Consider the following 24,480-nt stretch of genomic DNA (forward strand, 5'->3'; position numbering starts at 1 on the left):
GCCCATAAAGCATGCATTGATTTACCAGTCTGTTGTGTTCACATCAAGTATTGGGACCTGTGCAGGACAGCTCTGGATTTATGGTGCTTGTCAAGGTCCACACAGTTTTAAAGATTGGGTGGGTACAAGGAATGCCAGTGAATTCTGGATATCTGCTGACTAATGGGGTGGTCTGGAAATGGTGTGATAAGGGGTGGAAATCAGATGTGTGAGGCATCATGGGATGGGACAAGTAATTTAAGAGATGAGATCAGGCAAGTCGATAAGCCTCATTGACAAATCCTCAATATTTGATACAACTAGGACTTAGCCAAAAAAAAGTGTTTCAAGTCTAAAGACTCTTCAAAATAAGTCTCAACAGTTATGGGAAGTTTGTTTTGCGAGCTGTCCTTCTGCCTGATTTTTATTGTCTAATGTGCCACTGGGCGGAGGAATGGCAGATGAAGTTTGATTTAGATAAATGGAAGGTGTTGGATTTTGATTAGACAATTTAGGGTAGGACTTACACAGTTAATGGTGGGGTCCTGGGGTATGTTGTTGAATAGAGGCCTAGGGGTTTAGGTACATAGTTTCTTGATAATGGTGTCACAGGTAGACAGGGTGGTGAAGAAGGCATGTAGCATACTTGGCTTCATTGCTCAGAGCATTGAGTATAGGAGTTGGGACAACATTCTATGGCTGTACAGGACATTAGTGAGGTCACTTTTGGAGTACTGCATACAGTTCTGATCACCCTGCTATAATAACAATGTTTATAAAATTGAAAAGGCTTCAGAAAACACTTACAAGGATGAAGGCTGAGACTGGAGGGTTTGAGTCATAAGGATACGCTGAGACATTTGCCCCTGCAGCATAGGAGTTTTAAGGAGTGACCTTATAGAGGTTTATGAAATCGTGAGGTATAGATTAGGTGAATAGCAAAGATTCAAAACTAGAGGGCACAGATTTAAGGTGAGAGACGAGACATTAAAAAGGGACCTTAGGGGGTAACCTTTTCAAAGAGAGGGTGGTGCGTATATGGAATGAACTGGCATAAGAAGTGGTAGACACTTAAAAGACATTTAGACAGGTACATGAATAGGAAAGGTTGAAAGGCATATAGGCCAAATACAAGCAAATGAGACTAGTTCAGTTTGGAAAATCTGGTCAGCATGGAAGAGTTTGACCAAAGGGTCTGTTTCCATACCGTATAACTCTATGACTCTAAATCTCAAACTATTAACTCTGTTTTTCTCTCTGCACAGGAGTTGCCAACTTTTGTCAAGTTTGTCCAGCATTTTCTGTTTTTATTTCAATTTTTAAAGTAATTGTCTCAGTCAAAACTAAATTATCAAGTGAATTTCTCATTGAAATTGTCGCAATTTGACTAAAAGAAAGCCTGGTATGTTTGCCTGTTGTACCATTCAGTGTCCCACCGTCCTTTTTATTGTTTTAGAAATTTTATCCCTTTGTATTATCCAGAGATAAAGAATATTGTAACAGATCCCAATAATGAAGTTAAAATTTGTAATACATTGTTCCTGAATGGTGAATTTTAAAGGCAAGACAGGAAAACTAATCAAATCATGTGTGATTTTATTTTTGAAAAGTGATTAATTAAATGACCAACATAATTAAAACACTAGAAAAATAGCTGTACCATTTAAAAGTATCAGTTGAAAAATGCTTAGTTCCTAGTAACTTTGGTTAGATCTCAAAATTTAATTATTACTAAAATGTTTACAGATAATAGTAAATAGTAGATAATAATAAATTCCTCTTGCCTTAATAAATAAACAATATTATGTAAATATACAAAGAAGTCAGGTGAAATTAAATGCAAAGCAAGAAATTCTGGTCTGTTCACTCATAATTTGCACTCTGAATATGGTATTGTGCTAATCTTCGTGCCAAATCCCAATAAATGTTTGTACCGCAAATCTCAGCAGCAGATGTGTTAAATTGTAAAACCAACCTATGTGTTCCAACATGTTTGCTTTGTTAAAGTCTTATGATAGAAATGGTATATACAAGCGTACTAGAAGATAGTGCTAAATGTACATATGGCTAAACAATTGTTTTTTTTCTCTCTATGGTTAATTACCCTCAACAAGAAAACAAGGTAGTGCATTCATAACTACCCCTAATTATTCAACAGCCATTAAATATTCTGTTGCCCTTTATGGTTCCTCTGGATCCATGTTCTTTATTTGTCCCGTCCCTTTACAACTCCTTCCACCCACTCCCCTTTTCTTTAACATGATGAAAGTAGTTACATAGTACTTTAGATGTATGCATCATGCTATATCACTTTCCAAACTGGTATTTTGAATGGATCAACATTTTCTGTGTTATCTATTTGCTTGAGATAATATAAGAAGTTCTAAAGTACAACAAGAAACATATGGAATTTAATTTTGAATTCAGTCAGGGGCATAAGGGAAAGCTTAATGAAAGTCTTCAAATTCAGAAAAAAAACAGGGTCAAAACCCCACTTGGAAAAATATACATTTCACTGTGCCAATGATAGATTTCAAAAATGATTATGGTTTTGAAAAAGCGTTCCATATAAATTAACACACATAGAATTGTTCATAGTACAGCCATTTTCCTAGTTCTATTTTATATTATGTAAATTGCAGTGCAATAAGTAATGCAAGCCATGTAAACAAAATGCAAAGTCATAGTCAAAATGTCATAATATAATCCTATTGTCATTGTATGATGAGTAGATTCAAATGTAATATTTCCTTCACACATACATTGTAAAATGTTATAAACCTTTAATTTGAAAGAATTAGAAGTATTATTCTTTGATTACCCACCGCTATCATTTGAAAACATTATAAATACTAATTTATCCATCTATGTATTAAAAGGCCATACTGAGGCAGAAGCACATACCCAAATTATATTTAAATGTGCCTGTAGTTCAATAGTGTTGCTTTTAAATAGTAATGAGAACTGGGAATTAGGATGAGGAGGTCCCGACTGGTGGAGAGGAAAAAAAAGTCAGTCCATCCCAAAGTTTAAATGGCTGTTTTGGTTACAGACTCTTCCTGCATCTGATCAAGTCAAACATAGTGTTCTGTTCACTATTTTATCAACGCCAGTATTACGGTCAGAATTACTTTGACTACAATGTATTATGCTTATAGCAAATATCAAAAATAACAAAAAAAAGCAGCTGACCTTTGATTAGACTAGGGCATTAATTATAGGAAACAAGAAATAAGCAGAGATTTTGAACAAGAATTTTTTTTGCCTTCATGAAAGGCACTTAAACCTATCCTATTAATACTAGAAAATGAAGGGTTAAAAGAGGGAACTTCAAACAATCACAATCACTGGAGAGTAAAACAAATTGAATTAAAGTCTGATAAGTCCCCGGGACCTGAGAGACTGTTTGCTCGGACCCAAAGAAATGTCTACAGAAAGAGTGGATGCATTGGTTACAACCTTCAAATATTCCATAGATTCTAAAAATATTTAAGACTTTTTAAAAAAAACTCAAATTTAATGATTACTTTCAAGAATGGAGGCACAGAGAAAGCAAGTCACTAGTGGTTGTTAGCCTAACATTTGTCATTAGGAAAATACAGGAAATCATTAGGAAGTAGCAGTACATTTAGAAAATCATGACAATCAGGAAGAGTCAGCATGGTTTGTGGAAGGGAAATCATGTTTGACAAATTTATTGGAGTTCTTTGAGGATGCAAAGGCCATTTGATAAGATGTCATTAGAAAGATTACTATACAAGTTAAAACTCATCTTGTTGAGCTTATACTGTATATTAGCATGGGTGGAGGATCAGCTAACTCCTAACTTCTTGATTGAAGATCTCCATTTTGGTAGAAAAAAATAGAAAAACAAAATATTAGGTAAAAGGAGAGAAACAACAGCATGCTGTGGTGCAGAGAGATGTGAATTACAAAATGTTAGCGTGCAGATACAAATAATTAGGAAGGTAAATGGAAGATTGCTTTTAATTGCAAGGAGGTGGTGTATTAGAGAAGCCTTGTTGCAACTGTATAGGGCATTCGTGAGGCTGAATATAGAGTATTATGTGCAGTTTTAGTCTCTGGTATAAGGATGAAGGGGTTGTTTTATGAGGAAAGTTTTGGCAAGTTTAGCCTGTACTCATTGACGTTTAGAACATTGAGAGATGGTCTTATTGAAACATAAGATTGTCAGATGGCTTAACAAGGGACTTGGTGAGATCTTTCCAAGCATGAGTAATCTACAACCTGGGCATATTGTTTCTGAACAGTCATTTAAAATGTTTGAGGAAGAATTTTTCACAAAGGGTTATGTATTTTTGGATTATTTTTACTGTAGAGGACTGTGAAAGCTGTGCAGTTGAAAAGATATTTAACATCTTGAATATAAAGAAGGCCAAGTTAGATAGCTTTTTGAACTGAAATACAGCCAAGAGCCTGCGTGAAAAATCTTTGTTCTGCATCTGAAGTTGTAAACAACCCATGAGTTTTTCTTTTAATTGGATTTCTCACTGCCTCAATGAATGCATAATCACTGTACACCAAGAAAAGTCCCTAGAAAAGATTCAGATTGCAAAGTCATTCATAATGTAACTTTTAACCATCCTTTTCATTAAAATGTGAGAAAAAACTATTAAAATCATAGAATGTGCTCTATCAATTCAGTTCATGCTCAGGAATCTTTAGCAATTAAATGCAAACTGGACTTTGTTTCTATGTCCTTCTTCATCTTGAATAGAAGGACGCAGTTTACATATGTTAAGTACTAATCGCCCTCATCTTGTAAGATACAAAGAACTGATTTATTTTGAATTCCACATTCCTCCAGTGTCTTTGATAGGTCACTAAAACTTCTCCTAGGTACGTCCATGGTTTCAACCACAGAGTTAGCATAGTTATTATTACTCTTCCATTCAGCTACAGACAGGATTGATTGCAATGTGTCTGAAGGCCTGAAGCAGCGTTCAAATCTCTGGCCCGATGGGTATCTCACAGCAAGTCGCAATCTTGGCTCAGATTCTGATGGTTCATCAGGCAAAGTGACTGATGCATTCTGAGATACCTGTGTTTTTGAGGTTGCAATGTCAGATTTAGAGAGTGGTGGCTTTTCTCTGCTTGATTTTAATTTTTGTTCAAGATCTGCATGCAGATTAAGTTTATTGGTTTGTTGTGCTATAGTCCTTATTCCACTGTCACTGGTCTCTCTCCTTCCAATGGATGGTAAAACTCTGTACCTATTTAAGGATGAGGATGGCCGAGATGGAATTTGATGGAGAAGATTTGGAACATCCTCGTTGGTCACTTGAGTAATCCTGTTGGGAGGTTGTAAAATTGAAGATGGAGGACTGTTGCTTAGGTCACCAAAAGCAGATGGAACTGGAATGGGATATGAACAAGTTTCTGGACTCTGAATATAAGCAGAGCTGGGGCGACTACGACCTTTGGCAGATTTAGGCCTTGGAATATTCATGGTATTTGTGTTGGGTTTTAAAATTGGGTGTACAGGAAGATCAAAAGACGAAATACGTTTGGACCCGGAGGGTGGCCTAGTTGGTTCCGCAGCTGCCATTTCATTCTTGGGTAACTGTAAAACAAAATACAAGAACATACTATGGATAATACAACTATTTAATTCTTTACAATATTTAAATCGTCACATAGATGAAATTCAAAGCAAATGTACACTTTTGTAGGAAGGTGTGGCTGTGAGTGAGGCAGGCAGAGTTGCAGGAATCTCCACCCCTGCCTGTGTCCAACTGGTTCATGAGTTTTGCTTCCTGCAATTGACCGCAGCACCGTAGTGCAGGGAGCCATTCAAGTGGGGGGAGAAAAGAGAAATGTTGTAATTGGGGACAGTACAGTTAACGGCATAAATACTGTTCTCTGTGATCAGATTGAGAATCCCGAAGACTGGTGCTCGGGTTTGGGATATCTCATTTGGACTGCAGAGGAACTTGGACTGAGAGGGTAAAGATCCAGTGAACGTGATCCACGTAGGTACCAATGACATAGATAAAACAAGGGAAAGGTTCTGATAAAGGAAGTATAAACAGCTGGGAGCCAAATTAAAAAGCAGAACCAAAAAGGTAACAATCCCTGGATTATTACCTGAGCCACAAGCTAGTTGGCACAGGGTCAATAAGATTAAGCAGGTAAATGCGTGGCTCAAAGATTGGTGTGGGGGAAATGGGTTTGAATTCATGGGACGTTGGCAGCAGTACTGGGGAAGAAGGGATCTGTTCCAATGGGACAGTCTTCATCTCCTCCATGCTGGAACCAGAGTCCTAGCAAATCACATAAATAGGGCTGTAGACAGGGTTCTAAACTAAATGGCAGGGAGGGGGAAGTTTCAGTTATAGGGGAAATTAGAAAACTGGAATTAAAGGAGGAGATAAGATTGCAGAACTCAGGAGAGGTTATTAAAATCTCCAGCTCAGATGCAAATAGGACAGAGTGTATGGAAAGGGTTAGCAATCAAACTTCAAGCACACGACAAACGAACGACGATGAGAAGAGGGACAATTAATACAGGACTGAAGGTGTTAAATCTGAATGCATGCAGGATAAGGAATAACGTGGATGAACTTGTGGCGTAGATGAAATTGGCAGGCATGACATGGTAGGCATCACGGAGATGTGGCTGCAGGGGGATCAGGATTGGGAGCTGAATACTCAAGGATATACATCCCATTGAAAAGATAGGCGGGGAGAGGGGGGTGTTGCCTTATTAATAAGGTATAAAATGTAATCAATAGTAAGAAATAAAGTAGGGTCAGATGGTGCAGAATCTGTGTGGGTAGAATTGAGGAACCACAAAGGTGAAAAAACCATAGTTGAAGTTGTGTACAGGCCTCCAAATAGTAGTCAGGCATTGGGCATAAGATACATAAGGAAATAGAAAAGATGTGTAAGAAAGGCAAAGTTACAGTGAACATGGGGGATTTCAATATGCAGGTGGACTGGGAAAATCAGGTTGGTGGTGAATTGCAAGAAAAGGAATATGTGGAATGTCCCCGAGATGGCTTTTTGGAGTAGCTTGTGGTGGAGCTCACTAGGGAACAGGCAATACTGGGATTTAGTGTTGTGCAATGAGGCAGCCTTGATAAGAACAAAGAAAATTACAGCACAGGAACAGATGCTTTGGCCTTCCAAACCTCTGTCAATCCAGATCTTCTATCTAGACCTGTTGCCTATTTTCCGAGGATCTATATCTCTCTACTCCCTGCCCATTCAAGTATCTTCTAGATACATCTTAAATGATGCTAAAGTGCCTGCCTTGACCACCTCCGTTAGCAATGTGTTCCAGGCACCAACCACTATGTGTAAAGAACTTTACATGCATATTTTCCTTAAACTTTTCCCCTCTCACCTTGAACCTGTGACCCCTAGTAACTGGAAAAAGTTTCTTGCTCTCCATCCTGTCTATATCTCTCATGATTTTGTAGACATCAATCAGGTCCTCCCTCAACCTCCATCTTTCTAATGAGAATATTCCTCATCTACTCAACCTCTCTTCACAGCTAGCGCCCTCATACCGGACAATATCCTGTGAACCTCCTCTGCACCCCCTCCAAAGCATCCACATTCTTCTGGTAATGTGCAACCAGAACTGTACGCAGTATTCCAAATGTGGCTGAACCAAAGTGCGATACAACTGTCACATGATCCACTAACTCCTGTACTCAATATCCTGTCCGGTGAAGGAAAGCATGCTGTATGTCTTCTTGACCACGCTATTGACCTGCGTTGCCATCTTCAGGGTACAATGGACCTGAACACCCAGATATCTCTGTACATCAATTTTCCCCAGAGCTTTTCATTTACTGTGTAGTTCGCTCTAGAATTGGATCTTCCAAAATGCATTGCCCCGCATTTGCCCGGATTGAATGCCATCTGCCACTTCACCCAACTCTCTGATCTATCTATATTCTGCTGCATTCTCTGACAGTCCTTTCACTATCTGCTATTCCATCAATCTTAGCGTAAACTGCAAACTTGCTACTCAGACCATCTATACCTTTCTCCAGATCATTTATGTATATCATAAACAACAGTGGTCCCAGCTTAAATCCCTGTGGAACACCACTGGTCACAGTTCTCCATTTTGAGAAACTTCCTTCCACTATTACTGTCTCCTGTTGCTCAGCCAGTTGTCTATTCATCTAGCTAGTACACCCTGGACTCCACGCGACTTCACTTTCTCCATCAGCCTACCATGGGAACCTTATCAAACGCCTTACTGAAGTCCATGTATATAACATCTACAGCCTTTCCCTCATCAATCAACTTTGTCACTTCCTCAAAGGGAAGCTTAAGGTGAAGGAACCCTTAGGAAGCAGTGATCATAATATGATTGAATTTGTTCTGCAATTTGAGAGGAAGAAGATAGATCAGAGGTAACGGTATTACAGCTGAACAAAGGCAACTACAGCAGCGTGAGGGAGGAGCTGGATAGAGTTGACTGGGAGAGTAGCCCAGCAGGAAAGACAGTGGAACAGCAATGGCAGGAGTTTCTGGGAGTAATTCAGGAGATACAGCAGAGATACATCCTGAGGAAAAAGAAGCATGGTACAGGGAGGATGAGGCAACCATGGCTGACTATGGAAGTCAGGGATAGCATCAAAGCAAAAGAGAAAGCATATAATGTGGCAAAGGGTAGTGATAAACCAAAGATTGGGAAGCTTACAAAGACCCAACAGAGGGCACAAAAAAAAGAGGGAGAAGATGAAATATGAAGGTGAGCTAGCCAGTAATATAAATAAACGAAGACTATAAGAGTTTCTTTAGATATACAAAGTGCAAAACAGAGGCAAAAGTGGACATTGGGCCACTGGAAAATGACACTGGAGAGATAGTAGTGGGGGAAAGTGAGGACTGCAGATGCTGGAGATCAGAGCTGAAAAATGTGTTGCTGGAAAAGCGCAGCAGGTCAGGCAGCATCCAAGGAGCAGGAGAATTGATGTTTTGGGCATAAGCCCTTCTTCAGGCTTATGCCCGAAACGTCAATTCTCCTGCTCCTTGGATGCTGCCTGACCTGCTGCACTTTTCCAGCAACATATTTTTCAGATAGTAGTGGGGAACAAGGAAATGGCTGAGGAACTGAATAATTTCTTCACGTCAGTTTTCACAGTGGAAGATTTGGGTAATATCCCCAAAATTAAAGAAAGTGAGACAGCAGAGCATATTTGGTTGCTACCACCAAGCAGAAGGTGCTAGAAAAACTGAATGGCCTTAATATGGATAAATCACCTGGACCAGATGGACTACACCCCAGAGTTCTAAGGAAGATAGCTGAAGAGATTGCTGAGGTGTTAATGGTGATCTTTCAGGAATTGCTAGAATCAGGAGGGGTCCCAGAGGTCTGGAAGATTGCTAAAGTGACATCCCTGTTTAAAAAGGGAGTAAGACAAAAGACAGAAAACTACAAACTGATTAGCCTAATCTTGGTCATGGGTAAGATCCTGGAATCCATTGTGAAGGATGAGATTTCTGAATACTTGGAAGTGTATGGTAAAATAGGGCAAAGTCAGCTTGGTTTCATCAAGGAAAGGTCATGCCTTATGAATCTGTTAGAAGTCATTGAGGAAATAACAAGCAGATTCACTCAGGAGAGCTAATGGATGTTACCTACCTGGACTTCAAGAAGGCCTTTGACAAGGTGCTGCACAGGAGGCTACTGCGTAAGATAAGGGTACATGGTGTCAGAGTGGAACAGTGTGGTGCTGGAAAAGCACAGCTGGTCAGGCAGCTTCCGAGTAGCAGGAGAAACAATGTTTCGGGCATAAGCCCCTCATCAGGGATGAGTTATAGGAGCCAAGTGAGCTGAGAGATAAATGGGAGAAGGTGGGGCTAAGGGGAAGGTAGCTGTGAAAAAGGGGAGAGGGGTGGGGCTGAAAATGATAGGTCAGAAAGGAGGTTGGAGCAGATAGGTGGGAAGGAAGATGGACAAGTAGGACCATTCAAAAGGGCGGTGCCGAGTTGGAAGGTTGGGACTGAGATAAGGTAAGGGAGGGGAAATGGGGAAACTGGTGAAATCCACATTGATCTAGTGTGGTTGGAGGGTCCCAAGGTGGAAGATGAGATGTTCTTTCTCCAGGCAGTGGGTGGTTAGGGTTTGGCAATGGAGAAGGCCCAGGACCTGCATGTCCTTGTCAGAGTGGAAAGGGGAGTTAATGCGTTAGCTACAGGGCGGTGGGGTTGGTTAGTGCAGGAGTCCCAGAGATGTTCTCTAAGATGATCCACAAATTAGCGTCCTGTCTCCCCAATACCGAGGAGATCACATCGAGTGCAATGGAGGCAGTAGATAATGTTTGTGGAAGTACAGGTAAATTTCTGACGGATGTGGAAGGATTCTTTGGGGCCTTGTATGGAGGTGAGGCTGGAGATGCAGTCTTTGAAGAAGGAGGCCATCTGGAATGTCCTATGGTGGAACCATTCCTCCTGGGAGCAGATGCATTGGAGGTGGAGGAATTGGGAATAAAGGATAGTGTCTTTACGGGGGTGGGGGTGGGAGGAGGTGTAGTCCAGGTATCTGTGGGAGTCTGTGGATTTGTAGTGAATGTCCATGTTGAGTCAGTCGCTGGAAATGGAGATGGAGAGGTCTAGGAAGGTGTCTGAGATGGCTCAGTTGAAGTTGGGGTAGAAAGTGTTAGTGAAGTTGATGAACTGTTCAACTTCCTTTTGGGAGCATGAGGTAGCACTGATACAATCATTGATGTAGCAGAGGAAAAGGTGGGAAATGGTACTGGTGTCGTTGTGGAAGATGAACTGTTCCATGTACCTGACGAAGAAGCAGGCATTTCTGGGGCCTAAGCAAGTGCCCACGGCTACCCTTTTGGTCTGGAGGTAGTGGGTGGATTGGAAGGAGAAGTTGTTGAGGGTGAGGACCAGTTCAGCCAGTCGAATGAGCGTGTCAGTGGAAGGGTACTGGTTGGGTCAGCAGGAGAGGAAGAAATGGATGGCTTGGATGCCTTCATCATGGCAGATAGACATGTACAGGGACAAGATGTCCATGGTGAAGAAAAGGCATTGGGGGCTGGAGAAACAAAAATCATGAAGGGGATGGAGGGCTTGGGTGGTGTCCCGAATGTAGGTTGGGAGTTCATGGACTAAGAGGACAAGAAATGTCAAAGTACGCAGAGATGAGTTCGATAGGGCAGGAGTAGGCTGAGACAATGGGTCAGTCAGGTTTGTGGATTTTGGGTAGGAGATAGAATCAGGTAGTGCGGGGTTCCCGGACTATGAGGTTAGAGTCTGTGGATGGGAGATCCTCAGAGGTGATGAGGTTATGAATGGTCTGGGTGTTGATGGTTTGGTGATAGGAGGTGAGGTCATGGTTGAGGGGGGCAGTAGGAGGAAGTGTCCATGGGTTGGTGCCTGGCTTTAGTGGTGTAGAGGTCAGTGCGCCAAATTACCACTGCACTCCAAAAAGCTTAACATATGAGAAACATTGGGTTTATACTCAATGGAGTTGAGAAGGATGAGGGAGGATCTAACTGAAACTTAGAGTATTGAATGACCTGGACATAGTAGATGTTAGGAAGATGTTTCCATTGTTAGGAGAGACTAGGATCCAGGGCATAGCCTTAGAGTAAATGGAAGACCTTTTAGATCTTCTTCAGCCAGAGAGTGGTGAATCTGTGGAATTCATTGCCACAGAAGGCTGTGGAGGCCAGGTCATTGAGTATATTTAAGACTGAGATAGGTAGGTTCTTGAGTATCATGGGGATCAAAGGTTATGGTGAGAAAGCAGGAGAATGGGGATGAGAAACTTATAGCCACGATTGAATGGCAGAGCAGACTCAGTGGGATGAATGGCTTAATTTCTGCTCCTATGTCTTATGGACTTAGAATTTACCATGTTATATTGCATATCATTTTAAAGGGAAGTAAGAACAAAGAGACCTAGGGGTGTTCAATCAAAAGCTTTTGAAACTGGCAGCACTAGATAAAAAAAGATGGAATTCCATCAAAAGAAGTTTTGCAAATAGAGGCAAAGATTTGATGGGCTTAATGGTCTCCATTTTTGCTGAACCATTCTATAATTCTATGATTGCAATGTACTTAATTCAAATCAATTATGTTTAAAATATTGACTCTTTTATACAGGGATATTAATGTTCTGAAATTGTTAAATTGAAATTCGTAATTCATATTTGAAGACTAGCATTTCTAGCTATAAAGTACTCATTATTGAGACTAAACAGTTTCAATGTTTGTGTCATACTTGATCTTGCAATGAGCTTCTAACCACCTCTCTGTCATTACTAAATCTGCTTATTTCCACCTTGCTAACGTTGTGTGGCTCCAACTCTGCCTCAGCTAATCAACTCCTGAGACAATCATCCACACTTCTTATTTTGATAATTCCAATGAACTCCTGGTCAGCATCCTAACTTCCACCGTCAACAAAATAAAGCTCATCCAAACCTCTGACCTCAATATCCAAACTCTCACTAAATTTTATTGAATCATCACTCTTTCCCAGCTAATGTACACACTGGCTCAGAGTTAAGCAATGCCTCAATTTTAAATTTGAAACAGGAATGTAAATATTTTTTCATGATCCTTCCCTATCTCTATAAACTTCTAGAGCCCAAAACTCTTCCAGATCTGAAGATGGATCATTGGACCCGAAACATAAATTCTGCTTTCTCTCCACAGATGCTACCAGAACTACTGAGCTTTTCTAGCAATCTCTGTTGTTGTTTCTGGCAACCCCAAGAAACCTCACACCCAAAGATTAAGTGAAATATCTGTTAGGTTATTGTATAGTATGTGGTTAGAATTTAGTATGGTTTTGGACAAGCAACTTAGAGCTTCAATTTTAACATAGTGATTTATGAATTGGAATAAAAATAACCGTGAAAGTCACTGAATTATCACAAATGTGACTAGTTTACTAATAACTGTCAGGAATGGGAAGCAATGCTGGTCTATGTGACTCTAGAGCTACACTACATGAATGATTCTCATTACCATTTATAGCAACATGTTCCAAATTGCCTGTTTCTATCTTGTACCTGGAGAAAAATAAAACAATTGCATATTTCTTCGGAAGGGAAGGTGATGACCTGGTGGTATTATCCCAGTACCAAAGAAAGACATGCAACATGCCTTAATCAAGGTGATCAAGGGTTATGGGGAGAAAGCAGGAGAATGGGGTTGAGAAATTTATTGGCCATGATTGAATAGCGGAGCAGACTCAATGGGCTGATTGGCCGAAATTATGCTTCTATGTCTTATGGTCTTAATGACTACCGTCCATTGACTCTGACCCCCATAATCATAAAGTGCTTCAAGAGGCCGGTCATGGCCTAAATATACTCTAACCTCCCAGCATGCCTTGATCTCCTGCAGTTTGCCTACCCGATGTAATGGGTCTGCAGCGGATGCCATTTCCCTCACCCTGTGCTCTTCCCTGGAACATTTAGATAACAAGGATACCTACATCAGACTCCTATTCATCGACTACAACTCTGTCTTCAATGCCATAATCCCCTCCAGACTAATCTCAAAACTCTGAGACCTTAATCTTGGCTCTACTCTCTGCAACTGGATTCTCAGCTTCCTGACCCACAGATCGCAATCATTGAAGACAGAAAACTACACCTCCTCCACGATAACCCTCAACACTGGAACCCCCCCCCCCCCAGCCCAAAGATGCATCCTCATCCCCCTTACTGCACACTCTGCACACCCACGACTATGTAGCCAAGCTCTGAACGAACGTCATTTACAAGTTTGCTGACAACACCAACTGTGGTAGGATGAATATCAAACAACAATGAGTCAGAAGACAGAAATCAGATGGAGGGATTGGTGTCATGATGCAATGATAACAATCTCTCTCTCAATGTCATCAAAACAAAAAAAAACTGATCACTGACTTCAGGAAGAAAGGAGGAGGACGCGCCCCTATCTACATCAACAGAGCTGAGGTGGAGAGGCATGACATCATCAAGTTCCTAGGATGATGATAAACAACAACCTGTCCTGGATTTATCATGTAGATGCAACAGTCAAGAAGGCACAACCAAGCCTCATCTTTCTCAGGTGGCTTAGGAAATCTTGTATTTCCATAAGGACCCTCATCAATGTTTACAGATGTACCATAGAAAGCATTCAACCTGGGTGCATAATGGCCTGGTATGGTGACTGTTATGCCCAGGACTATAAGAAACTACAGAAAGTTGTGTGCACAGCCCAGGCCATCACAGAAGCCACCCTCCCATCCATGGATTCCATTTATACTTCTTGTTGCTGCAAAAAGGCTGCCAACATCATCAAAGGCCCCTTCCATCCCGAATATGCTTTCTTCCAACCTCTTCTGGCGGACAGAAGATACAGAAACTTGAACACGTCTACTAACAGGTTCAAAAACAGCTTCTTCACTGCTGTTGTTAGACTGCTGAATTGACCTCTCTAACTTCAAATAATGTTGATCTTGCTAATGTTGGTCTTCTTTGTGCACTCCTGTGTAGTGTAACCTGCATACCTTGTTCAAAGCACCTTATGATCTGTATCTCCTTGTCTGTTATGTTATGCCTATACAGCTTACAAAACAAAGTTGTTCACTATACTTAGGCACAAAGTTAAAAACCACACAACAACAGGTTTATTTGGAGTGCCTCCTGGTGTTGTGTGATTTTTAACTTTGTCCACCTCAGTCCAACACCATCACCTCCAAATCATACTTTTGTACACATGACTAAATCAAATCACTCAACTGTTCATCCAGAAACACAGGTAATGTTCTGTAAATCTGGGTTCAGATTCTGCTACAGAAGATGTGTATTTTGAATTCATTAAAAATCTTTAATTAAGAGTCTAATCAGTCTATTTCAACACAACCTCCAATCCTATTTACTTTAATTCTATATTTTAATCTCTTATGTGGGATCTTATTAAAAACCTTTTGAAAATCCAAGTAAATTGTATCCACTGGGTAAAAACAATGACTGCAGATGCTGGAAACCAGATTCTTCCAGCACCACTGTATCCACTGGGTCTCCATTATCCACCCTACTAGTTACATTCTCGAAAAATTTCAGCAAATTTGTCACATACAACTTTCCCTTCCTAAATTCATGCTCCATGTGATCTTGTCATTATTTTCTAAGTGTTCTGCTGGTACATCTTTTATAATGGACTCCAGCATTTTTTCCCACTAACGATGTCAAGCTAACTAGTCTATAATTTGGTGTTTTCTCTCTGCCTGCCTTCTTAAATAGTGGGTTTACAACAGCTACTCTCTAATGCATAGAAATTGTTCCAGAGTTTGCAGAATTTTGGATGATGACCAACAGTGCATCTTCTATTTCTAGGGCCACTTCCTTAGTTATTTTGGAATGAAGTTCATCAGGCCCTGAGGATTTATTTGCCTTTAATCCCATTTGATTCTCCAAAACCATGGCCCAACCAACATTAATTTCTTTCAATTTCTTCTTTCTATTAGGCTCTATGCTCTCTCATATTTTTGAGATGTTATTTGAGTCTTTCGTTGTTAAGACAGAAATAGTGGCACAGTGGTTAGCACTGCTGCCTCACAGCGCCAGAGACCCAGGTTCAATTCCCGCCTCAGGAGTGTGTGGAGTTTGCACGTTCTCCCCGTGTCTGCGTGGGTTTCCTTCGGGTGCTCCGGTTTCCTCCCACAGTCCAAAGATGTGCAGGTCAGGTGAACTGGCCATGCTAAATTGCCCGTAGTGTTAGGTAAGGGGTAAATGTAGGAGTATTGGTGGGTTGCGCTTCGGCGGGGCGGTGTGGACTTGTTGGGCCGAAGGGCCTGTTTCCACACTATAAGTAATCTAATCTAAAGTATGTATTTAATTGGTATTTCATTTAATTGAAGAATGTTCATGAATTGGAAGCAGTTCAGAGATATAGATAGGTTAAGTGAGTGGACAAAGATCTATCAAATGGAGTATAAAAAAGGAAAGTGTGGAATTGTCCATTCTGGCAGAAAGAATTTTTAAAAAAGCATATTCTCTTGATGGTGAGAGGTTGCACAGCTCTGAGATGCAGAGAAATCTGGGTGTTCTAGTGTATGAATCACTGGAAGTTAGTCTGCAAGTACAGGAAGTAATCAGGAAAGCTAGTAAATGTTATGTTTTATTGCAAGGAGAATTGAAGACAAGAGTAGGAGTAAGCTTCAGTTATGCAGGAAATTGGTTGATGTCTCATCTGGAGTACTGCATTCAGTCACCATACTTGTAGAAGAATATTAAAGTTTTGGAAGCTATTCATTGATGTTTTACTAAACTAGTATCTGGATGTATTTTGAGGAGAGGTTAGGTAGGCTAGTCCAATATCCTCTGAAGTATGAAAGAGTCAGAAGTGACTTAATTGAAACATAGACAATCCTGAGTGGACATGACAATATCGATCTTGAAAGTATCCTATTGTGGAGAATCTAGAATTACAGATCATAGTTTAAAAATAAGGTGGCACCCATTTAAAATGGGTGGATTTTTTTGTCAAGGCGTTGTCAGTCTTTGTAATTCCTTTCATAGAATCATAAAGTCCCTACAGTGTAGAAATACGCCATTCGGACTATTCTGTTCAGACCAACCACCCGAAGAGCATCCCACCTAGACCCAACAATATCACTGTCGCCCTGCATTTTGCATGGCCATTCCACTCAGCTTGTACATCCCTGCACACAATGGGCAATTCATCATGGCCAATCCACTTAACCTGCACATCCTTGGACCAAGGGGGGAAACTGGGGCAACCAGAGGAAATCAATGCAGACATGGGGAGAATGTACAAACGCCATACAGACAGTTGCCTAAGGATGGAATCAAACCCGTGTCCCTGGTGCTGTGAGAAAGCTGTGCTAACCACTGTGCCATCGTGCCTTTCCTCAAAAGACTGTGGATGCAGAATCTATAAAAAATTTTAAGGAAGAGGTAGTTAGATTCTTGATTATCAAGGGGATGAAAGACCATACAGGATATGAATGAATGTGGATTTGAGAATAGCATCAGATAAGTTGTGATCTTATTGAATAATTGAGCAGGCTCGAAAGACTGAGTGACCTAATCTTGTTCCTTGTTCATAAGAGACCAGGAGAATGTAACCACTGATTGCTTTAACCAAAAGTTTGCAAGAGACAAGGACACAGTTACAAAAGATGTCTTCAGCATACAGTAAAGACATACAGCATAGAACTGATCCTTTGGTCCAACTCGTCCATACCAACCAGGTTTTTTAAACTGAACTAATTCCATTTGCTTGCATTTGGCTCAAATCTATTTAAACCTTTCCTCTCTATGTCTTTGTCTAAATGTCTTTTAAATGTTGTAATTGTACTTGTTCTATCACTTTCTCTGACAGTTTATTCCAAAAATGTACCAACCTCTGTATGAAAACCCGGGTGGGTTTAAACTAATTCAGCAGGGAGATGGGAACCTGAATTGTAGCTCCAGTGTGCAGGAGGTTGAGAGTAGTGAGGTCATGAATAAGGTTTCAAGTTTGGAAGCAGGCATCAGCAAGCAAGAAGTTGGTTTGAAGTGTGTCTACTTCAACACCAGGAGCATCCAGAATAAGGTGGGTGAACTTGCAGCATGGTTTGGTACTTGGGATTTTGATGTTGTGGACATTTCAGAGACATGGATAGAGTAGAGACAAAAATAGTTGTTCAGTAAGATTTTGATGTTTCAGTAAGAACAGAGAAGATGGTGAAAGGTTGGGGGATGGGGGGGTAGGCATAGTTAGTCAAGGACAGTATTACGGTTGCAGAAAGGACATTTGAGGACTTGTCTACTGAGGTAGTATGGGCTGAGGTTAGAAACATGAAAGGAGAGGTTGCCTTGTTGGGAGTTTTCTATAGGCCTCCGAAAGGTCCAGAGATGTAGACGAAAGGATTGAAAAGCTGATTCTGGATAGGAGTGAAAGTAATAGGATAATTGTTATGGGGAACTTTAACTTTCCAAATGTTGACTGGAAACACTATAATTCGAGTACTTTACTTGGGTCAGTTTTTGTCCAATGTGTGCAGGAGGATTTCCTGACACAGTATGTAGACAGGCCAACAAGAGGCAAAGCCACATTGAATTTGATACTGGATAATGAACCAGGCCAGCTGTTAGATTTGGAAGTAGGTGAGCACTTTGGTGATAGGGACCACAGTTTGGTTATGTTTAATTTAGCAATGGAAAGGAATAGGTATATACTGCAGGGCAAGAGTTACAACTGGGGGAAATGCAATTATGAGACAATTAGGCTCATTAACCTTTAGGGTTTTCTTTGATCCTACCTGCCAAGACTCTAACTATTAGCCTAGTTCTAATCTCATTAGTCAGAGGGAAATGGGTCTGGGTGGGTTACTCTTCGAAGAGTCGGTGTGGACTGGTTGGGCTGAAGGGCCTGTTTCCACACTGTAGGGAATCTAATGTAATCTACTCTGCATTCCTGTTACTCCTTCCAAAGTGAATCACCTCATACTTTTCCCCATTAAACTCTATTTGTCATCTTTCAGCCCAGCTCTTAAGTTTACCTATGTCCCTCTGTAACCTACAACAGCCTTCGGCACTATCCATAATTCTACCAACCTTGTGTCATCCACAAATTTACCACCCCATCCTTCTCTACCCTCATCCAGGTTTTATAAAAAAATGGCATTTATAAAAATGACCCAAAAGCAGTGGCCCCAAAACAGATCCTTGTGGGACAGTTTTGATGAACATTTCCCATCAACCACCACCCTCTGTCTTCTTTCAGCTAGCCAATTTCTTATCCAAACTGCTAAATCTGTCACAATCCCATATCTCCATATTTTGTGCAATAGCCTACCATGGGGAACCTTATCAAACGCCTTACTGAAGTCCGCTTTATCCTCATTCATCTTCTTAAAGAACTCAATAAGGTTTGTGAGGCTTAACCTACCCATCACAAAACCGTATTGACTATCCCTAATCTCTTATTATCTTTTCCAACACCTTACCCACAACCAAACTAAGGCTCACTGGTCTATAATTACCAGGGTTATCTCTACTCCCCTTCTTGAACAAGGGAACATTTGCAATCCTCCAGTCTTCTGGCACTATTCCTGTAGACAATGACGACATAAAGATCAAAGCCAAAGGCTTTGTAATCTCCTCCCAAACTTCTCAGAGAATCCTGTGGTTAAATCCCATCCAGTCATAGAGTCATAGATCTGTACAACACAAAAACAGACCCTTGTGTCCAACTTAACCATGCCAACCAGCTATCCCAACTCAATCTAGTCCCACCTGCCAGCACCCGGCCCATATCCCTCCAAACCCTTCCTATTTGTATATCCATCCAGATGCCTTTTAAATGTTGCAATTGTACTGGCCTCCACCACTTCCTCTGGCAGCTCATTCCATATATGTACCACCTTCTGCGTGAAAAAGTTGCCCCTTAGGTCTCTTTTATATCTTTCCCCTCTCACCCTAAACCTAAGCCCTCTAGTCTAGACTCCCCCATCCCAGGCAAAAGACTTTATCTATTTATCCTATCCATGCTCCTCTTGATTTTATAAACCTGTATAAAGTCACCCTTCAGCCTCCGACGCTCCAGGGAAAACAGCCCCAGCCTATTCAACTTCTCCCTATAGCTCAAATCCTCCAACCCTGGCAACATCCTTATCAATCTTTTCTGAACCCTTTCAAGTTTCACAACATCTTTCCGATAGGATGGAGACCAGAACTGCATGCAATATTCCAAAAGTAGCCTAACCAATGTCCTGTATAGCCGCAACATGACCTCCCAACTCCAGTACTCAATACCTTGACCAATAAAGGAAAGCATACCAAACGCCTCCTTCACTATCCTATCTACCTGCGACTCTACTTTCAAGGTGCTATGAACCTGCACTCTAAGGTCTCTTTGTTCAGCCCAGGGGACTTATCTATTTTCACATTTTCCAGAATTTCTAACACCTCCTCCTTGTGAACCTCAATCTTATCTAGTCTAGTAACGTGTATCTCAGTATTTCATCAACAATATTGTCTTTTTCCGGTGTGAATGCTGGCAAAAGATATTCATTTAGCGCTTCCCTATATCCTCTGACTCCACGCACAATTTCCCACTGCTACTCTTGGTTGGCCCTAATTTTACTCTAGTCATTCTTTTATTCCTGATGTACTGAAAGAAAGCTTTATGTTTTTCTTTGATTCTATCTGCCAATGACATCATGTCCCCTCCTGGCTCTTTTTAGCTCTCTCGTTAGGTCTTTCCTGGCCAACTTGTAACTCTCAACTGCCCTAACTGAGCCTTCACGTCTCATTCTAACATACGCCTCCTTCTTCCTCTTGTTAAGAGATTCAATTCTCCAGTAAACCACGGATCCCTTCGGTTGAAAACTTTCTCCCTGATTGACAGGTACACACTTATCAAGGACACACAGCTGTTCCTTGAACAAGCTCTACGTTTCAATTGCGTCCATCCCCCGCAGTTTCCTTCTTCATCCTATGTATCCTAAATCTTGCCTAACAGCATCATAATTGCCTTTCCCCCAGCGATAACACCTGCCCTGTAGTATATACCTATCCCTTTCCATTGCTAAAGTAAACATAATGGAATTGTGGTCACTATCATCAAAGTGCTCACCTACCTCCAAATCTAACACCTGGCCCGGTTCATCACACAGTACCAAATCCAATGTGGCCTCTCCTAAATAAAGAAGAACAAAGTCTTGGGTGACTGTCTGTGTGGAGTTTACACATTCTCCCCGTTTCTGCGTGGGTTTCCTCCGGGTGCTCCGATTTCCTCCCACAGTCCAAAGATGTGCAGGTCAGGTGAATTGGCCATGCTAAATTGTCCATAGTGTTAGGTGCTTTAGTCGGAGGGAAAATCGGTCTGGGTGGGTTTCTTTTCGGAGGGTCAGTGAGGACTTGTTGGGCCGAAGGGCCTGTTTCCACACTGCAGGGAATCTAACCTTAAAAAAAAGAAAATTTACAGCCCAGGAACAGGCCTTTTGGCCCTCCAAGCCTGAGCAGATCCAAATCCACTGTCTAAACCCATCACCCAATTCCTAAGCATTTGTATCCCTCTACTCCCCACCTACTCATGCACCTGTCCAGATGCATCTTAAATGAATCTACCATGCCTGCCTCTACTACCTCTGCTGGCAACGTGTCCCAGGCACCTACCACCCTCTGTGTGAAGTACTTACCGCGTGTATCCACCTTAAACTGTTCACCTCTCACCTTGAACACATGACCTCTCATTATTGAATCCTTCACACTGGGAAATAGCTTACCTCTATCTACCTCGTCTATACCCTTCATGATTTTATAGACCTCAATCAGGTCCCCCATCAATCTCCTTTTTTCTAATGAAAACAATTCTAACCTACTCAACCTCTCTTCATAGCTAGCATCTTCTATACCAGGCAAAATCCTCATAAACCTTGTCTGCACCCTCTTCAAAGTGTCCACATCCTTTTGGTAATGTGGTGACCAGAACCATACACAGTATTCTAAATGCAGCCGAACCAATGTCTTGTACAAGTTTAACATGACCTGCCAGCTCTTATTCTCAAGATCCCTTCCATATACCATATGCCTTCTTGACCATTCTATCCACCTGTGCAGCAACCTTCAGGATACAATGGACCTGATCTCCCAGATCCCTCAGCTCATCAGCCCAAGGCTCTTCCGTTTACTGTATAATTCACTCTAGAATTAGACTTCCCAAAATGCATCACCTCACATTTGCCTGGATTGAACTCCTTCTGCCACTTGCTCAACTCTCCAGTCTATCTATATCCTCCTGTATTCTTTGACAGTTCCCTCTGCTTTCTGCTACTCCACCAATCTTCGTGTCATCTGCAAACTTGCTGATCATACCAAACCAACAGTGCCCTCTTCCAGATCATTTATGTATATCACAAATAACAGCGGCCCCAGCATTGAACCCTGTGGAACACCACTGGTCACCTTTTTCCATTTCGAGAAATTCCCTTCAACTACTTGTCTCTGTGACCTGTTACTCAACCAGTTCTTTATCCACCTAGCTAGAATATCCTGCACACCATGTGACATCACTTTCTCCATTAGTTTACCATGGGGAACCTTATCAAACGCCTTACTAATGTACATGTATATGACATCTACAGCTCTTCATCTATCAGCTTGGTCAGTTCGTCAAAGAACTCTATTAAGCTGGAAAGGCATGACCTCCCCCGCACCAAACCATGTTGTCTATCATTGATAAGCCCATGCTTTTCCAAATATAAATAGACTTCATCCCATAGTACCTCTCCCGCAACTTTCTCAACACTGACGTCAGGCTCACTGGTCTGTAGTTACCCGGAATATCCCTACTACCTTTCTCGTACAGGGGACAACATGAGCAACCCTCCAGTTCTCCGGCACCTCACCTGTGTTTAAGGATGCCTCAAAGATATCTGTCAGAGCCTCAGCTATTTCCTCTCTTGACTCCCTCAGCAACCTCAGATAGATCCCATCCAGTCCTGGGGATTTGTCCACCTTAATAACCTCTAGCCTACCCAACACATCTTCCCTACTTATGTCAACGTGATCCAGAGTAATCAAACTTCTATCTCTAATCTCAACATTCGTCATCTCCCTCTCCTCAGTGGACACTGATGCAAAGTAATAATTCAGAATCTCATCCATTTTCTCAGGTTCGACCCACAGTCTTCCTTCCTTATCCTTTAGTGGACCAATCCTTTCTCGAGTTACCCGCTTGCTTCTTATATAAGAATAAAATGCTTTGGGATTCTCCTTAATTCTGCTCACTAAAGCTATTTCACTACCCCTATTAGCCTGCTTGATTCCTCATATAAGATTGGTCCTACTCTCCCGATATTCCTCCAGGTTGAAACTTTATTGCTGGAACAGCACAGCAGGTCAGGCAGCATCCACCTACTCTCCCGATATTCCTCCAGGGCCCGTTCTGTTCTTAGTTGCCTGGACCTTATGTACGCTTCCCTTTTCCTCTTGGCTAGTCGTACGATTTCTCCTGTCATCGACGATTCACAAATCTTGCCTTTCCTATCCTTTACTTTCAACAGGACATGCCTATCCTGCATTATCTTTGAAAGCCTCCCACATATCAAATGTGGTCTTCCCTTCAAATAGCTGTGTCCAATCCATATTTCCCAGCTCCTGCCTAATTTTGATATAATTGGTCTTGGCCCAGTTTAGTACTCTTCCCTTAGGACCACTTTCATCTTTGTGTACGAGTATTCTAAAACTTACAGAATTGTGGTCGCTGTTCCCAAAGAAATCACACACCACAACTTCTACCACCTCCCCGGCTCATTCCCCAACACCAGGTCCAATTTGGCCCCTTCCCTCGTCGGTCTATTGACATACTGCTCTAGTAATCTCTCCTGGACGTTTCTTACAAACTGCCCCATCCAGACCTCTGACACTAAGTGTATCCCAGTCAATGTTGGGAAAATTAAAATCACCCATCACTACCACCCTGTTGCCTCTACATCTTTCCATAATTTGTTTACTTATTTGTTCTTCTACCTCGCGCTCGCTATTGGGAGAGTTGGAATACAGCCCCAACAATGTAACTGCACCCTTCTTATTTCTCAGCTCCTCACAGAGTGCCTCACTACTCAAGCCCTCCATAGTGTCCTCCTTTAGCACAGCCATAATATCATCCCTGACCAGCAATGCAACTCCTCCCCCTTTTACTTCACCCCCTGTCCTGTCTGAAGCGTCTATATCCTGGAACATTTAGTTGCCAATCATGACCTTCCTTCAACCAAGTCTCTATGATTGCAATAACGTCATAGGCCCAGGCACCAATCCAAGCCCTAAGGTCATCTGCCTTACCCACTATACTCCTTGCATTAAAATGTATGCACTTCAGACCACCAGTTCTTTTGTGTTCGTCTGCTCTCTGCCTGCTCTTCCCCTTATTAATGCTAAGATCATGATTCTTACAGTCTCCAGTTTCCACCTCGCTGTCCATTTGTCTTGTCTTCTGGTTCCCAGCCCCCTGCCACATTAGTTTGAAATCTCCCCAACAGCAGTAGTAAAAACTCCCCTAAGGATATTAATTCCAGTCTGGTTCAGGTGTAGACCATCCAATTTGTAATAGTTCTACCTTCCCCAGACCCGGTCCCAATGTCCAACAAATCTGAACACCTCCCTCCTACACCATATCTCAAGCCACATGTTCATCCTACCTATTCTTTCATTTCTACGCTGGCTAGCACATGGCACTGGTAGTAATCCCAACTGAAAATGTGTTGCTGGAAAAGCGCAGCAGGTCAGGCAGTGTCCAAGGAGCAGGAGAATCGACGTTTCGGGCATAAGCCCTTCTTCAGAATTTATTAAAATAAGTCGGGATTGGGCCAAAATGGGAACAGCTATTTGAGGATAAATCTACAGCACAACAGTGGGAGGCATTCAAAAAGGTACTGGGGGAGAAGTACAAGCCATGCATTGTTCCCTTTAGGATGAAATGTAGGATCAACAAGCCCAGAGGACCATAGATGTCCAGGAAAGGGGCATCGGAGTGTGGCAACATATTACACTTTTCACC

At 41.6% G+C, this 24,480-nt stretch overlaps 1 protein-coding gene across 2 annotated transcripts in view; it reads right to left on the reverse strand.

Annotated features, from left to right (window-relative positions):
• Window positions 1-3,624: 3,624 nt before the first annotated feature.
• Window positions 3,625-24,480, reverse strand: part of ubxn10 (UBX domain protein 10) — a 35,288-nt gene continuing 14,432 nt past the window's right edge. For both annotated transcript variants that reach the window (XM_043676362.1, XM_043676361.1), the window contains exon 2: window positions 3,625-5,563. In XM_043676362.1, coding sequence (XP_043532297.1) covers window positions 4,745-5,548 — 804 coding nt within the window. In that variant the 5' untranslated portion in view covers window positions 5,549-5,563 and the 3' untranslated portion in view covers window positions 3,625-4,744. The remainder of the gene's footprint in view (window positions 5,564-24,480) is intronic.

The sequence above is a fragment of the Chiloscyllium plagiosum genome, chromosome 34 (assembly GCF_004010195.1).
Source record: "Chiloscyllium plagiosum isolate BGI_BamShark_2017 chromosome 34, ASM401019v2, whole genome shotgun sequence".
NCBI classification, from domain to species: Eukaryota; Metazoa; Chordata; class Chondrichthyes; order Orectolobiformes; family Hemiscylliidae; genus Chiloscyllium; species Chiloscyllium plagiosum.